Raw genomic sequence first — 17,049 nt, forward strand, 5'->3', positions numbered from 1 at the left:
TACTTTTTTTATTTTTATTTTTAATTTTTTCACATCTAATCATATGTTTGCAATATGTTATTAATGAGTGATAAAATGACGCACATGTGAAGTGTAGATGACAAGATTCATGACGGAGAAGACAGTTTGATGAATTATTTTTTAAATTGCTCAACTTGTTAAGATAAGGGGTAAAATTTCTCTTAGAAGCCAACGTTAGGGGTAAAATTGTACAATTTTAGACGTTAGGGTAATATTGCTTCTCACCGTAAATGTTAAAAGTATTTTTTTTGCACTATATTCCTAATTTTTATATTTTAAAGGGTGTAGTATTTAGTGACTGTTTAGTTCTATTTTTCGGAACTACTTTTTGCTTTTCGATTCCAAACAAGAAATAAAAAAATAGTTCATCTAGCAGAAAATTAAAGAGTAAATTACATTTATGGCTACTAGTTATAATATTAGAAAGTGTAATGTTAAATGACTTTTATATTACGTTTTGATATTTAATGAACATAATGTTAGTAGGGGCGAAGTTCAATGGCCATGTGTATAATTTACCCGGAAAAGAAACTAATATCTATTACTTATCGATAACAACAAATAATAAACAGTAAACGACTAAGGTCCTGTTCTTTTTGACTTAATTTCAGCATAAGTAAGTTAAGTTAAGTTCAGTTAATTATTTGGTGTAGTTAAGTTAAGTTAAGTTCAGTTCAGTAGTATTCAGTTCAGTTCAGTTAAGTTAATTTAATTTAATTTAATTTAATTTAATTTCAGTAAAAAAGAACAGGGCCTAACAACAATAATAAAAAATACTTAATTTTATTTCAAAGAGACTTTAACATCAAACTACTTGTAAAATAGAATTTTTGTTACCATATGAAATGATTAATTTCACAGGCTACAAATGATTGGAACAGAACATGAAAAGTCACCATAATTAGGATTTTATTAATTAATTAATTAGCAAAGCATAAACAGCAATTATGAAATGTTTTGTTTATTACAATTTGCCACACTTTGCTTACAAGATTGGTTTACTTTTATTTCTCCTTTTTTTTATCCTAATAAAATATATACAAAGGGTTTAGATCACTTAATTATTTATATATATTTAGATACTTTTAATAAGATGCCTAATAACATTGGTGAAATCATAACATAATACTTAGAACTTTTAGTGACAAAAAATAAGGAATATTTTTTTAGAAATAAGCATTAGCAACGGATATTTCCGTCGTAAAACCCGCTTCAAATTCTAAATAGATTGGGTTGCATAAGAAAAATATACATTAACGATATCATCGCTAGTTTAAATTTTCTTTAGTTTTCCTCTTAATCGAGTGTTAAGTAACTCTTCGTGACCTTTTCTCTCCGTCTTACCTATGAAGGTAGGCTTAACACCAAGTAAATAACTCTTCTATCACTTATTTGAGTTTAAGGGTCTGTTTGTTTTACCTATTGTTTAATGTTGCTGTTGAAAAAAACTGTTTTTCAAAAAGAAGAGATTCATTGCTTTCGTAAAATGTTACTTTTTAGATGTAAGAGACAAACTAGATGTCATTAACCAAACACTTAAAACTCTCAATTTTGAAATAAAAAGATAAACAGGAGCATGAAAATGAACAACCAAATACTCTCTAAAGGCCCATTTATTTTACTTATTGTTTGCTTTTACTGTTATGGTTTGCTATAAGAAAAAACTGTTTTTTCAAAAAGCAGCGACTCCTTGCTTTTGTAAAAATTAAAATCTCAATAAAAAAAATATAACAACTGCTTCTATTCAGTGGTTTAAATAATTTGAAGTATTAAATGTTCATTTAGTTTTTTTTTTCAATTTAATTAATTAATAGCTTATTATGTATGTCATTTATAGTGTATACTGAATTTGTGACATATATATATTTGACATGTCCCAATTATTGTGCCCATAATGTCATATTTTTTTAAAATATCGTTTGCCGCATCCGCACCAACACCCATATGAGTACCATGACAGTGCTTACTAGTTATATACGAAAAGAAAAAGAACACGAAAGGATGTGAAACTCAATAATTTAAAATTTGACTAAAGATACATTTCATTTTTCAACATCTTTCAGCTGAAACTATTGAGAACTAACAATTTCTCAAAAAATAAATAAAAAATCTCACAATTACAAGCAAATCTAATTTTATAAACCAAAGATACCCATTATTGTTGCTATAGCAAAATCTTGCCATTTTTTTTTTCTTTTCTTCTTCTCTTTCTGCTATTTTCCTAACTTCCACTACAACTTCTTCTTCTTCACAAATCAATCTTCCAACACGTGTCGCAGAGTCACCCGAATCCATCCTGAAAAAGACGGTTTTCCAATACAGGGGTGCTATAGTTGCACCCCTGACTCTTTTCTCTGGCTCTGCCACTGGTTGCAGATTGAAAAAACATATAAAACAAATTAACGTCAAAAATAGGAAAATGGATGCTATAGTAATTCTTGTCTATTAACTAGCGGTTGTTGCTAATTAATCAAGAACTCGGGATGATTGTTCCCACATAGCCGATTCCGGTGATGAAGAAGGTCACTGTTTGCATGAAAAGGTATACGAAATAGCTGTTCTTTCCATGAACATAGTCGTAGCATCCGCATATGAATAGAAATGCCGCAAATCCTAGCTCCAATGTGTTCATTCTGTCGCAAAATCAAAATCAAAATTTAATTAATCGGTGCATATAAATTCGAGCTTAATGCTCTTATTTGGATTATCACAATATATACAAATTGGCATTCAAAATATCGGTTTCAGAAGCAAACTACACGATGATAGAATCACCAGGTTTAATGCTATATTCCGTTGAAATTGATAAAATTGTAGCAACTGTGAAATTGTTTTTTTAGATTAATTTGTCAAAAACTTATTAACTACAAGATGAGTTGATATCTAAATTTCGATTTGGACTGTTTAATTTTTTTTATTTGGCAGAACCAAGACGCGTGTCATTTAGTGATTGGTTGTGGCACTTGTCAAAAGATATCTAATATTCCTAGGAATATGCTAATCATTATTATGTAGTAATTAAATAGTATATAATGACAAAAAAGAATCTTAAAACATGTTTATTTGTCTTATGCAAGATGTTTTAATTAATATAATGCAATTAAATTAGATAGATCAAGATGCAATTTTAATATTTAAATTTTTAAATTGAACAAAAAATTCCTAAAATCTTATAAATTAAAGTATTATTTTTATGGATTTAGTTAAATTGTTTTATCTGCTCCACCATTCAGAAACTGACATATATTAGATTGTTCACCAAATTCTATATTATTAAATAATATTATCATATGACACAATGAATCACACATAATAAATATTTTGGACAGATCTATAATTATTTTAAAAAAATGAAAAAATTATGAAACTATATTATAAAATAATTTAGTTTAATTGTATCTTATTTTAAAAAATAGAGCTAGAATTTCTATCGTATAAACAAAATTGAGTGAGACGATTTTAGTTTTACAAAACACGTTAGAGTTAAAGTTAAACCGTATTCTGGACGGGTTTATATACTATTATATGCACTGTTTCTTAAATAAAAAAGTGAGAAATTTATGGAAGTGGTAAAAAAAATTACCTGTCAGTAAATTTGAAGCGAGGTCTTTTAAGTAATTTGAAGCCGGTTTTCTTAGCAGCATCTGCATTTTTCTGCAATGTACTTCCTAATTTCTCAGTCACAACCCATTCATTAGCTCTTCCGTATTCAAATAACCCGATTAAGGTTGCCTTTGTCCGGTGTAAGGACATCACGTTCTCGAACAGAATCCAATAAAACAGCAAGTGAATTGATCTGCAATTCCACAATTTAATATACATTTTTAATTAAATTAGTCAACAAATTGTGAAGTTGAACTTTGCGACACCTGTTATAAAATGTACGGGGTCCTCTAAATAAATTATCAATCATATGCTGACATGTAAATTGTGAAGTTGAAGGGCGAAATTGATACCTCGGTGTTCCGACGGAATTGAGGATGGTAATTACGGAAGGAATGTAAACAGCTCCCCAAATCGGAACATAAACATCAGGAACTAAGATTGTCAATGGAAGAACGACGCAGTAAAACACAAACGTGACCATGTGAGCTATGATTTTCCTGACGAAGAAGAAGCTGTAAATAACATACACTTTCTTCCAGAATCTCACTTTCTGAAACGGTAAAAAAGAAATAAACCCGAATTAGCTTAAAAACACGATAAAAGTTACTTATACGGTAAATAAATTGTTGAAGCAAAAAGTGGCGGTGTCAGAATTTTAAATTCGGAAGTCCAATTGCAACACTTTTAAATCCTATAAAACGTTGCCTAAAACACGGGCAAATACAGACTTCGAAAATTGTGGAGACAGAAGGACTAAACCACCCCAATAGAAGGGGGGATGAGCGGCGGGCTGAACCACCCTCCTAGGGATGGTACCCGAAGGCCGGGGATGCTCTGGCATCCCCGAGCTTCCCTCTGTCTCTGCCCCTTTTTTAAGGGGTTTTAAGGGCACCCTAGAAATCCCTGAGGCCCCTCTGTCTCTGCCGCTGCTTAAAATTATCCCTCTTATGGTAAATTAGGGTGTGTGAGAGATCCGTGCAGTCTCACGCTCCACCACGGCAAGTGAAAGTTTGGAACTCACATTATTTTTAACAATCTCCATGACCATTTTCCTGAAAAGATTAGCAGGACCACATGACCACCTGTGTTGCTGAAACCTGAAGGCCTTGAAGGTACTTGGAAGTTCACTTTTCACCTGCCCAACACAAAAAAAGTGCACAATTATGAATAAAGTCAAAAATCGGTTCATAAATTTAGTACATTCACATTAAAATTTAAGTCGTTTTGAAACTTTCAAATATATATTCAGGTGGATTCTCGTCCAATTAAACTGCTGGTAATATGTGATTTAAACAATTTGAAATTCTTAACCGCTCAAATTAACTTTACCTGGAGATCACCGAGGTAAAGAAATTTCCAGCCTCGGAGACTTGCTCGGACAGCAAGATCCATATCTTCCACGGTGGTCCGGTCTTTCCATCCACCAGCCTCATTGATAGCACCAATTCTCCATACTCCAGCAGTTCCTGAATTCAAATTAATTTTGTTAATTTCATATTAATTATTTTTTACAGGACGCATAATCAGTGGCGGAGCCAGAATTCTGAATCTAAGAATGTGATATTATATAGAAACCATCAGAATGAATTTCGCATCTACCCGTAATTAAATTAAAAACCAAAAATTTTAACTTTTCAACTTACCATTGAATCCAAAAAATGCATGAGTAGCTGATCCAACTTCTTGCTCAACGGTAAAATGATAATCTAGTGACATTTCTTGCATTCTTGTCAATAAACATTCGTTCGCGTTCACTGCATCAATATTTATCAATAGTTAGATTACAATGTAAAATTAATTAAATTATACGGATAAATCCTTTAAAATGATAAAATTGAGCTAAAATTACTAAATAAAAATATAATTGAAATATTTAAGATTAATTTGTGTTTAATATTTTTTTATTAAATTTATAATAATTGTTTTGATAGAAAAAAAATTTAAAACCGTTTACTTTTTTGTCCTCACGTGACTGAAAATAAGATATTGACACGTGGAAGAGAGAGAAAGCACGAGGTATTCCTCTTTATCCGATGCAACGGACAATTTTTAATTTGAGTAATTAAAATTAATTTATTTAAATTAAAATTAAATGTAATAAAAGTACAAAAAAATCGAAGTGTCGGCAATAAGACCACTTTGGGTCCCACCTATTAGGCACGTGACAGAGAAGTGGAGTTGCTGCTGCACTTGCTCCTGCCTGCCCCGTCTATAAGGGGAAAGATAAGAGGAGCAGATTCACATCTTTAAATGACGAAATTGCCCCTAAACTTTGTTTTTTCTTTCCAATTAAGTCCAAATTGATGAGGTTAACCATGTGAGAAGTAGAGGAATATAGGAATTGAAAAAGTTGTTTTCTTGCACGAAATCAATGTAATTACACCTCTAGGATTTGAGGGTATTTGCGTCAACTAAACGACCATAAATGTAATTAATGATGAGATTTATGCTAATTATGGAGTAATGGTGGGTGATTTATTTAATTAATTAATTGGGTAAAAATGGAATTGATTGAGGATTAGGATCAACCATTCCTCACAACTACTACATAAATAGATTTGTGGGAGAATGGTCTGGTCGGATCGCCGAGTCTCAGATTGATCCTAATTCTCATCGGATTGTTGAAAAAATTGATAAAAACCAATAAGATCTAGATTGAAAATCTAGTCGGTTTTCACTGTAAATCTGTAAATTTCACTGTAAATCTACAAAATAGCTAGGATTTTCAGAAGATATCATTCGTTTGATAAGAAATAAAAAGGAATATTGAAAATTCGAGTGGCTAAAGCTGAAGCAACTACTGTAGTTAGAGAGTCAGAGTCGAAAAGTGGATTCCTCACTTCTTTCTCTCATTCAAAACCGTGCATGAGATTTTCATCTCGCCTACTCCAAAAAAATTTGCAATTTAGAATTTATTTGGGTTACCTGCAGTTTACTATTGTTGTTTGCTTTTACAGTTTGATGTTTGTTGTTGGTAAAAACTTCTTTTCCAACAAATATAGATTCTCTACTTTTATAAAATGTTATTTATTCTCTACTTTTATAAAATGTTATTTTTAAAATGTAAAAGGTAAACGTGAGCGTAAAAAGAAAAAGAGTAACCAAACAACCCCTCACTCTCAACTAAATTTCTTAAAAAAAAAAATTGGGAATATTATTTTTTGTGTTTTATTTATTTATTTTTATGTGGGACCCATGGTTCCCCTAAGATCAACGGTGATGTAGATAACCAGATGTCACAATCAAGGGAGAAGGGTAAAGTGAGGGCAAAAGGGCAAAAGTGACCACCATCCCCGTGATTGGTGGGTTCAGGTGGACCCCACAATAATCCATCTCCATGCATGACCAAAATCAATCAAATTAATAATAATAAAAGAAAATAAAATTCAGTAAGACTTTGCTATATATGCATATAATGGATTAGACCACCGACACTCCTTAACAAAATATTTAATTACCAACTACTACTAATATTAATCACCAAATTCACTATATAAGTATTACCTAATTAGAATTTAAATTAATACCTATTTTAATTGCAATTGGTCATTCAAATTTAGCATTTTCAAATTAATCCAATTTAAAATATGTAGAAAGGTTGAATTCGTGTGCGATTTTATTAGAAAGACCTGATTCTCGCAAGAATTCCATACATTTTGTGTACACGTTAACAATACGTGTCACAAAATGCACGTGGATCTTCCGAGATTTAGATCTTCTCTGACAGAACTCTAAAAAAAAAAAAGTCTTCAAACTCAAAATTTTAACCCCATTAGTTTTTCAAATACGGACGATAAAAATATCAATTAAAAAATGCAATAAAAGATTTTAACCCGAAAAGGTTACGTTGTGAATCAGGTGTAATGAATCCAATTTTATGTGGTTGAGTTAAATATCAATGGATTGTTGGTTGAAATAAAAACTTCTTACTCTTAATAATCGATTAGATTCGAGTTATGTGAAAAGTCATCATAATTATTTGATCTTCTTTTGAGAATGGAATCAAGTTGAAAAGACTTCAATTTTGCTTTCTCACCCTTTCAAAAACCATCAATGACCAAAATAACTCTAAACCACAATTGGTGACGTGTCATCATCTAATTGGTTTTGACCCACAATTAAAATTTCTCCTACAAAAATATTATATTTTCCAAAATTGACAACCCTAACTTGACCGCTAGCAAAAAACTTGAGCAACGACATGTTTAATTCCACTGTTTATATCTACTGTTTACTGTTATCCAGAGAGCCAATGGTGTCAATTTACACCCCCAATAACCCCATTTTGTTGAGAGATGTGCTAAACCATCTCTCTCAAAGGTGGTTCCCGGAAACCGGGCCACACTTGTCTCCTCCATTAAAATTAACTCAATTTTATCGCAATTCCAATCAAACACTATTGTTCTACCGTTTCGAGTAAAAAAAGCAAAATTGAGTTACGAAATGGTTAATTCATCGTATTTGTAGTAGAAAACACTATCGTTCTACCGTTTTGAGTAAAAAAAGCAAAAATTAGTTACGAAACGGTCAATTCATCGTATGAAAGTGGGTGAAAGTCAATGAAAGCGAGAAATAAATGCGCTTACCAAACCGCCATCTAGCTTGCACAAGGGCAATGTCAGGATTATGAGCCAAGAAAGGTATGGCACGTCTAAGAAAGTCAGGCTCAGGAGCAAAATCAGCATCAAAGATAGTAACATACTCGCAATTTTTCACATAACTTCTTTTCAAACCCTCTTTTAAAGCTCCTGCTTTATAACCTCCTCTTGATTCTCTAATCTGGTACCTTATATTTACTCCTTTACTTGCCCATCTCTGACATTCAAGCTCCACCACTTTCTGTACGAACATCAACCACCCATCATTAAATTAAAGTTCACTCCTTTTTTACCATTTCACTAAAACCCACTTCCCAATTTACCCTTTTTTACCTTAATTTCTTGGTCTGTTGAATCATCAAGCACTTGGATCACTAACCTATCCGCTGGCCAAGATAGATTACATGCTGCCCCAATTGACACCTTGTAAACCTAACAAACAAAAACCCCCAAATTTTAACCATAAAGATTCAACCTTTATCAAATCTAAGCAAAACCCAAATTGAAAATTTCAGTCAAATTGAATTAAATTACCTCTCTTTCATTGAACATTGGGATTTGGATGAGGCAAATAGGGTAATTTGAGCTGCCTGATTCAACATCATCTTGTATAGGTTCATATTTGTAACGTTGTTCTGGCTTTTTATAGAAGAGTTTAATGAGTACAATGACAACACCCATGTAAAGCCTCTCCATTAAAAGCATTAGAGACATGGCCAAACAGATATAAACAGAGAGTTGTAAAAGAGGGACTATCAATGGAGCTCTAATTAGCTCCCAAATGAGGTAAATTTGTGCCCCAATTCCATCTCTGGTCACAGAAAAAGTCTCTGGAATAATGAATCTCGGTGCATCTTCAGCCATTTTCTAGTGAAACTGTGTGAAATCAAGTGAAAGTGAGTGAAATTTGGTGAAATTTGGTGAAATTGGGGGATTAGGGGGTAGGAAAAAGACAGATAAGATCTGTTTTGATGTGGGTTTTCAGTTTTAAACAATGTGAAATCAGAAAATAACAGAAAAGGAAATGCTAGGAAATCTAAAAAACACTCTCTTCTTCCCTTATTGAAAAAAAAAAAACTGCCTATCTCTCTCTCACAATCTGTCCCAAGCAAATGGGCTCTGTTTCTTCTGCTGTGAAAAAACAGAGCCTGTAATGAGACAGAGGAAAATGGAGAGAGAAAGGGAAAGGAAGAAACTATGAAATTATTAGGTTGAGAGAGAGGAAGAAGAGAGGGGGGAGGCAATTTGATAGAGAGAGAAATGGGTGTGTTTTATAGCCAATTTTTGGATACACAATTGATCTCCTTCACTATTTATTTACTAATTATTATTTGGTTGCAAATACTCCTTTCCATAACTGTTTTTAGTCTTCATTTCATTACACCACAGAATTTCTCAACAAGTTCATTTTTTTTAGCCTTGAGGAGGGTAAATTTGTCATTTTTATGAAATGACTAAAATACCCTTTTGGAAAAATTACCTTGTTTGTTATTTGGGGGATTACACAATTGAAGTACTAGTTGACTAGTTAGATGATCCAAATGGCAAAACAGAAACAAAGTTTGAGAACTTTCACTTTTTTACTAAATTGGGCAAAAGCTATTTGTCCCGAGTATCGGTTTGGTTCGGGTATTGTTATTTACTCCCTCCATTTTAAAATAATTGTCACATTTAATCAAATTTTCTTATTTAATACTCCATCTGTTTCATATTGTATGTCGTTTTAAAGAGTTGCATAGAAACTAAGGATATTAGAAAAAACACATTGTTGCCTCTTATTTATTGATTCCACTATTTATTTATTCCGTAATAAATCCATTATTCTAATTAATTTTCATCAACTCACGTTTTATAGCAGGAAAAAAAGATGACTTAACGTGTACTGATCATATAAAATGACATGTATAATGAAACAACAGTCTCTAGAAAGACATGTAATATGAAACAGAGGTAGTATTATTTATCATGTTTAGTTTTTAATGTAACTTTTTCTTATTTTACCTTTATTTAGAGAGATTCAATTTAATGAATGACAAAAAAAAATGAGAATTAGTAATAAAAAGAGATAAAAGGTATTTTAGTCCATGTTTCAAAAATTAAATACAAATCAATAATTTTCTTAATATGTGTTATTTGATCAAATGTGGCAATTATTTTGAAATGGATGGAGTATTATTTTTTCAGTCGTTTTTTATACATTGTTTTATATTATTAATATACTTTTGACCAAACAAAATTCAAATTTATCTTATTTATAGTAAGAGAGATGGTTAGTTTTATTATAAATAATTATAATTAAAGTATTAATCTTTACATTTTAAAATAATTGTTATATTTGACTAAATTACACGTACTAATGAAATAATTGATTTATATTAAATTTATAAAAAAAAAAATAGACTAAAATACCTTGCACTCATGAATTAAGAAAATTATGGAATAATTAGATCCAGTTTGTTTGTCGAAAAATATTGTGCAGGAAAATAATTTTCTAATTTTTCGGTGTTTGTTTGCTTAGGAAAATATGTAAACAGAAATTTTTAGGTTAGACAACAGACAATTTTATAAAGAATTTAGCGAAAACTTTTACCTTTTTAAAAGAGTAAAACATTTTCCTAAACTTTTAAAATAATATTTCTTTCATTCTTACATTTTTTTTATATAAGCATTCTTACACTTTAAAAACAAGAGTCATTCACCATATTCTAAAATGAAAGAGAAGATCTTCATGCTCAAAAGTTAAATGTGTTAGGTTTTCTAATACGGACAATACATATCAATTAAGAGATGTAATAGAGGATTTTGATCCGAAAAAGTTACATTGTGGATCAGGTGTAATGAATCCGATCAATAAAAAAAATACTATACTTTATTATGTTGGTTGAAATAGAAATCTCTTTCTCTTAAATAATTACATTAGATTCGAGTTATGTGAATGATCACGATAATTAACCATATTTTTTCAGTCGTTTTTATACAACATTTTATATTATTAGTATACTTTTGACCAAACAAATTTCAAATTTACCTTAATTATGGTAAGGGAGAAGGTTAGTTTTATTGTAAATAATCTATATATAATATAAAACAGTAACGATGGAGCTGAGATGTCACTTTCTCCTTTTTTACTGATAAAAAATATAATATAAAATATAATATATTAACTTTAGTTATATTATTATATTTATTTGTAAAAAGATTATTTTATCTGTACTATATCTAAGAGATCTACATAATTTAAATTAATCCCTAAAATCTCTCTAATTCTCTGCATATCTATATCTAAAAGTTATACATAATTTAAATTAATCCCTAAAATATCTCTAATTCCCTGCATATCTATATCTAAAAGTTCTACATAATTAAAATTACTTCCTAAAATCTCTCTAATTCTCTGCATATCTATATATCTATATATAATATAAAACAGTAACGATGGAGCTGAGGTGTCACTTCCTCCTTTTTTACTGATAAAAAATATAATATAAAATATAATATATTAACTTTAGTTATATTATTATATTTATTTATAAAAAGATTATTTTATCTGTACTATATCTAAGAGATCTACATAATTTAAATTAATCCCTAAAATCTCTCTAATCTATATCTATTATATATATAAAATATGGAACAAAAGGAACACTTGGCATAATTATAGAGTATCTGCTTATGTGTCAAAAAAAAATAAAGCTTTCAACTATGTGTAATTTTTTGAATTATTTACAATTATTTTATTTCTAAATTACTCTCTTTCTAACGTTGAAGCATTTTGTTTTACAACTAATGACTTGGTTTTTGTTAAAGATATTAAACCACTTACTGCTGCTTTATACTTATCTGTTCAAATTTCTTTTGAAAAAGATCATATTCATCTTCCAAACCCCTTCTTCATTCAAACTCTTTAATCAATATCTATTTTAATACCGCACAAGCAAGCAACAATATTCATTCTAAATGTTGAATATTTTATGCTATTTGGGTAGGCTTAATATTGCAAGATCATTTTATGTTTTCTAACCTGAAGTTGTTGGTAGTTACATTGTTTATATATGGCTGTCGAAGAAATGATGTTTTCACGAGGCGATTTTAGTAGTAGGATTGCCCGAGCTGCAAGGGAAGTAATCTAAAGCTATTTGTAGTTTTGCATTTTGTGTTTTGTTGAAGCATAAATGATGTGTTCGCGTCTATATTTCAGGAGCAAATTTTGTCGACCAGATTGTGCAAAGGTAACTTGATGGTCGTTGTTAATTTAATATTCCACTGTTTTTAAATTATTATTTGAAGTTAGATGAAAATGAAAATGAGAAAAAAAATTCAATGACCACCGCATCCACCAATAACTGAGCATGGTTTTTGAGGTTTTATTTTACTGGCAAGTTGCGGGCTCAACCTATAGTTTCCAATAGTAATTAGAGGGGCAAAATATGAACTTGCATATGAGAGAAAATGAGAGTAAATGAATTTGCATGTGAGAGAAAATGAATTTGCATATGAACTTGCATATGAGAGAAAATGAATTTGCATGTGAGGGTTGCCAAATGATTTTTGTGTCTTGAACCATAATATGAAACAAAACCTATATTTAAGAAACTACAAAGATTTTCTGTGCATCAGTCGTGCTAACGACGACAACTTGGCGGATGCGAACTCTAATTGAGGAAGCCAAACCTAAATTTTAACACTTAAATGTGATTTTATTTTTTCGTGTCTTTTTTGTTTCTTTTTTCTTAATCCAATAAATATTTACTGCTATACAGCAATGAATCCCACACCTCTTGACATTGACATTGAATCCTACATCATTTAGTGTTGCTGCTGAAAAACTTCATCATTCACCATGGAGAATTCGGGTTAGATTTGATAATAGATTTTAATGTTTGAGTCGGGGATAGAAATATGGACGAGCAATATCTTAATCGAGTTCTCATATTATTTAGCATTTAAGAAAATAAACTGCATTTATCACAGCAAAAGAAATCAAACTGCCAGCAAAGATTACAAGTTTTTTCATGTGTTTAGTTGTTAAAACTACTATTTTGACTTTTTAATTTCATAAAGCCATTAGTTTTTTAAATGTTGGATTAGGTTGGATTATCTTGAGTTTGAGTTGTTAAGTGAATTTTTCAAATTATAATTGTTATGGATGAGATTAAGAGATTTTTTTGTTGTTTCAAATTTCAAATTATTAGGTCATAATACGGATCATTTTTGTGTCCATTTAATTAAATATATATGAAGATAAGAAGGAGTTTTTTTTTAAAACATAAAGCTATTATTTTTTATTTTTTTTAAGGTTGGATTATCATGAAATTTTATATTATAATGGGAGTATATATAGATAAAAATATGTTTTTTTTATTTATTTTAAATATTAAATTACTAAACTATATGAGAATAATTTAGTATGTCCATTCTATTAGATGCGCATGAAAATACAAACGAGTTCTTTGTTTGTTTTCCAATTATAAATAAAATCGAGGTCAATTTAACCTCTAAAGTTGATTGTGATGTTCAATTTAGTCTAAATCGAAATTTAGTTATCAACTCAGTAAGTTGGCAATATTTGACAAATTCGTCTAAATATGATCAATTTTAATATCTAAAAATTTATAATATTTGGACTAATTTGCTAAATATTATTAATTTCAAGGATGCCTTGATAGTTAAACTTAAATTTGGGTAAAACTGAACTTGTGCCAATTTTAGGGGCAAAGTTGACGCTTAATTCGATTATAATTACAATAAATAAACATAATGAGTTGTCGATTCCAATTTTGCTTTTTGGTTGGAGTGAAACTCAGAACATCACGCATTAAAAAACATAATAAGTCGAATCTCACTTATATAACCGTCACCACAAGTTTATATTCTTATTATTTTTACAACTTAATAAATTTCTAAAACAAAGTAAGCATAGGGTCCGTTTGTTTTCTCTGCTGTTTGCTGTTGCTGTTTGCTGTTTCCTGTTACGGTTTGCTGTTTGCTGTTTGAAAAGGCTGCTGTTTTAAAAAGCAGGGATTCCCTGCTTTTATAAAAAGCTACTTTTCGGCTTCAAAAGGTAAACAGGAGGTGTCTAACCAAACACCTTAAACTCTCCTTTTCAAAGTGAAAAGGCAAACAGGAGGTCGAAAAGCAGCTACCAAACACCCCCATAGTCTAACCCAATTAGTAAAACATGTCTTCAACATATGACTACATTGAAGAAATCAGTGCTGCAAAACGTAACTGAAAAATTACAATAAAAATTATTCGATAATGGAAAATTCCTCATAAATCGTCTATATGTTTATAACTTGATTTAATATTTCATGTTAAAATCTTAATATAGTAAAATAATGTAATCCGTGCATTGCACAGGCCTAAATCTAGTATAATATAAAACAGTAACGATGGAGCTGAGGTGTCACTTCCTCCTTTTTTTACTGATAAAAAATATAATATATTAACTTTAGTTATATTATTATATTTATTTATAAAAAGATTATTTTATCCGTATTATATCTAAGAGTTCTACAGAATTTAAATTAATCCCTAAAATCTCTCTAATTCTCTGCATATCTATATATAATATAAAACAGTAACGATGGAGCTGAGGTGTCACTCCCTCCTTTTTTACTGATAAAAAATATAATATAAAATATAATATATTAACTTGAGTTATATTATTATATTTATTTATAAAAAGATTATTTTATCTGTACTATATCTAAGAGTTCTACAGAATTTAAATTAATCCCTAAAATCTCTCTAATTCTTTGCATATCTATATCTAAAAGTTCTACATAATTTAAATTAATCCCTAAAATCTCTCTAATTTTCTGTATATCTATATCTAAAAGTTCTGCATAATTTAAATTAATCCTTAAAATCCCTCTAATTCTCTGCATATCTATATTCTATATATAATATAAAACAATAACGATGGAGCTGAGGTGTCACATCCTCTTTTTTTACTAATAAAAAATATAATATATTAACTTTAGTTATATTATTATATTTATTTATAAAAAGATTATTTTATCCGTACTATATCTAAGAGTTCTACAGAATTTAAATTAATCCCTAAAATCTCTCTAATTCTCTGCATATCTATATCTAAAAGTTCTACATAATTTAAATCAGTCCCTAAAATCTCTCTATTTCTTTGCATATCTATATGTAATATAAAACAGTAACGATGGAGCTGAGGTGTCACTTCCTCCTTTTTTATATCATTAATTGTAATTATTAATTATATTTTTGTTAATATTTATATATTAAGATGAATCCGTGCATCGCACGGGTCAAAAACTAGTTATAATTAAAGTAGCATCCTTTACCTTTTAAAATAATTGTCAAATTTGACCAAATTACACATACCAATAAAATAATTTATTTATACTAAATTTATAAAAAAAAATAGACTAAAATACGTTCCACTCATTAATTAAGAAAATTATGGAATAATTAGGCTCAATTTGTTTGTCGGAAAATATTATGCATGAAAATATTTTTCTAATTTTTCGGTATTTATTTATTTAGGAAAATAAGTAAATGGAAAGTTTTAGGTTGGACAACAAACAAATTTATAAAGAACGTGGCAAAAGAGTAAAACATTTTAAACTTGTAAAATCATATTTCTTTCATTCTTACACTTTTTAAAACAATAGTCATTCACCATCCCTTCTCTTTTTTGGAGTTGTAACCAAACACAAAATTTCTCAGCGAATTCTTTTAGGAGGGTAAATTTGTCATTATTCACTTCAAATGCAATTTTGTTAGTTTCGTTCAATCAATTAGAGAAAATTGAAAATATATCTGATATATATGCTAATCAGAAACTAATTATCCAAAAATTACAGACTATAAATCAAAATAAAACAGCTTATTAAAAAATAGATAATTACATGGAATAAAAATAGTTTTACCTAATATGTTAGGAAATTAACGTTTAGTAAATTCATATTATAAGAAAAAAGCTTAAAGTTAGAAATAAATAACTTTGAGAAGCTTTAGCTAATTTTGGTATTATGAATCCAGTGTGTAATCTTAATTAATTAGAAGAATATGGTTCAAAATTATCCCTAATGCTTACATTCAGCAGTAATTTTACTCTTAACGTTGGCAAGTTGGGTCAATTTCATACATTATTATGCAACACACATATTTTATTCATTATTCTACACTAAAAAAATCATGTTTTTTCAGATTTAATAATTGGATTAGAGATTAATATTTTTAAATTCAGTGAAATATTTGAAATTTTTTTATCAACTCGTACAAAATACAACATATTTTTTTTGAAAGTTTTTTCACATCTAATCTATGTTTGTGATCTGTTAGCATTTAGTGATAAAATAATAACACATATATGAAGTGGAGATGACATGATTCATTATCGAGAAGACAGTTTGATGAACTATTTCTCATAATTACCCAACTTATCAACGTTAGAAGTAAAATTGGTCTTGGTTACCAATATTAAGAGTAAAATTGCTTCTGGATGTAAAAGTAAGGGATATTTTTGTACTTTATCCTTTAATTTAAAAACTATTCCGTGCACAAAATGGCTAATTCATGTCTAATTTGGGGCATTTCTTTTATATATACTTTTTATGATATTAAATGACTAATTAATGTTGGATTTAATTTAAATAAAAGAGTGTGATTTTCCTTTATCTTAGTATTAATGATAAAACTGGCAAGGAAGATTATATAATATAATCTTTTGAAATCTCTGTTTTTTTTTCAAAGACTTTTGAAATCTCTATTATTTAGTGAATATAAGGGAAAATGTGACAAATGGTACAAAGATGATTTTAGTATCTGTTAATTAATTTTA

General features: G+C 29.3%; 1 protein-coding gene across 1 annotated transcript; it reads right to left on the reverse strand.

The window, feature by feature from the left end:
• Positions 1-2,020: 2,020 nt before the first annotated feature.
• Positions 2,021-9,486, reverse strand: LOC136222822 (glucomannan 4-beta-mannosyltransferase 2). The gene is made up of 9 exons (XM_066010531.1): positions 8,760-9,486; positions 8,559-8,657; positions 8,214-8,466; positions 5,271-5,381; positions 4,957-5,093; positions 4,649-4,762; positions 3,978-4,177; positions 3,605-3,817; positions 2,021-2,654 (listed from the first exon to the last, which is right to left on the reverse strand). The coding sequence occupies exons 1-9, from the start codon at positions 9,087-9,089 to the stop codon at positions 2,492-2,494; spliced, it is 1,620 nt and encodes a 539-aa protein (XP_065866603.1). The 5' UTR covers positions 9,090-9,486; the 3' UTR covers positions 2,021-2,491.
• Positions 9,487-17,049: the final 7,563 nt, after the last annotated feature.

Source organism: Euphorbia lathyris, chromosome 3, assembly GCF_963576675.1.
Source record: "Euphorbia lathyris chromosome 3, ddEupLath1.1, whole genome shotgun sequence".
In the NCBI taxonomy this organism is placed as follows: domain Eukaryota; kingdom Viridiplantae; phylum Streptophyta; class Magnoliopsida; order Malpighiales; family Euphorbiaceae; genus Euphorbia; species Euphorbia lathyris.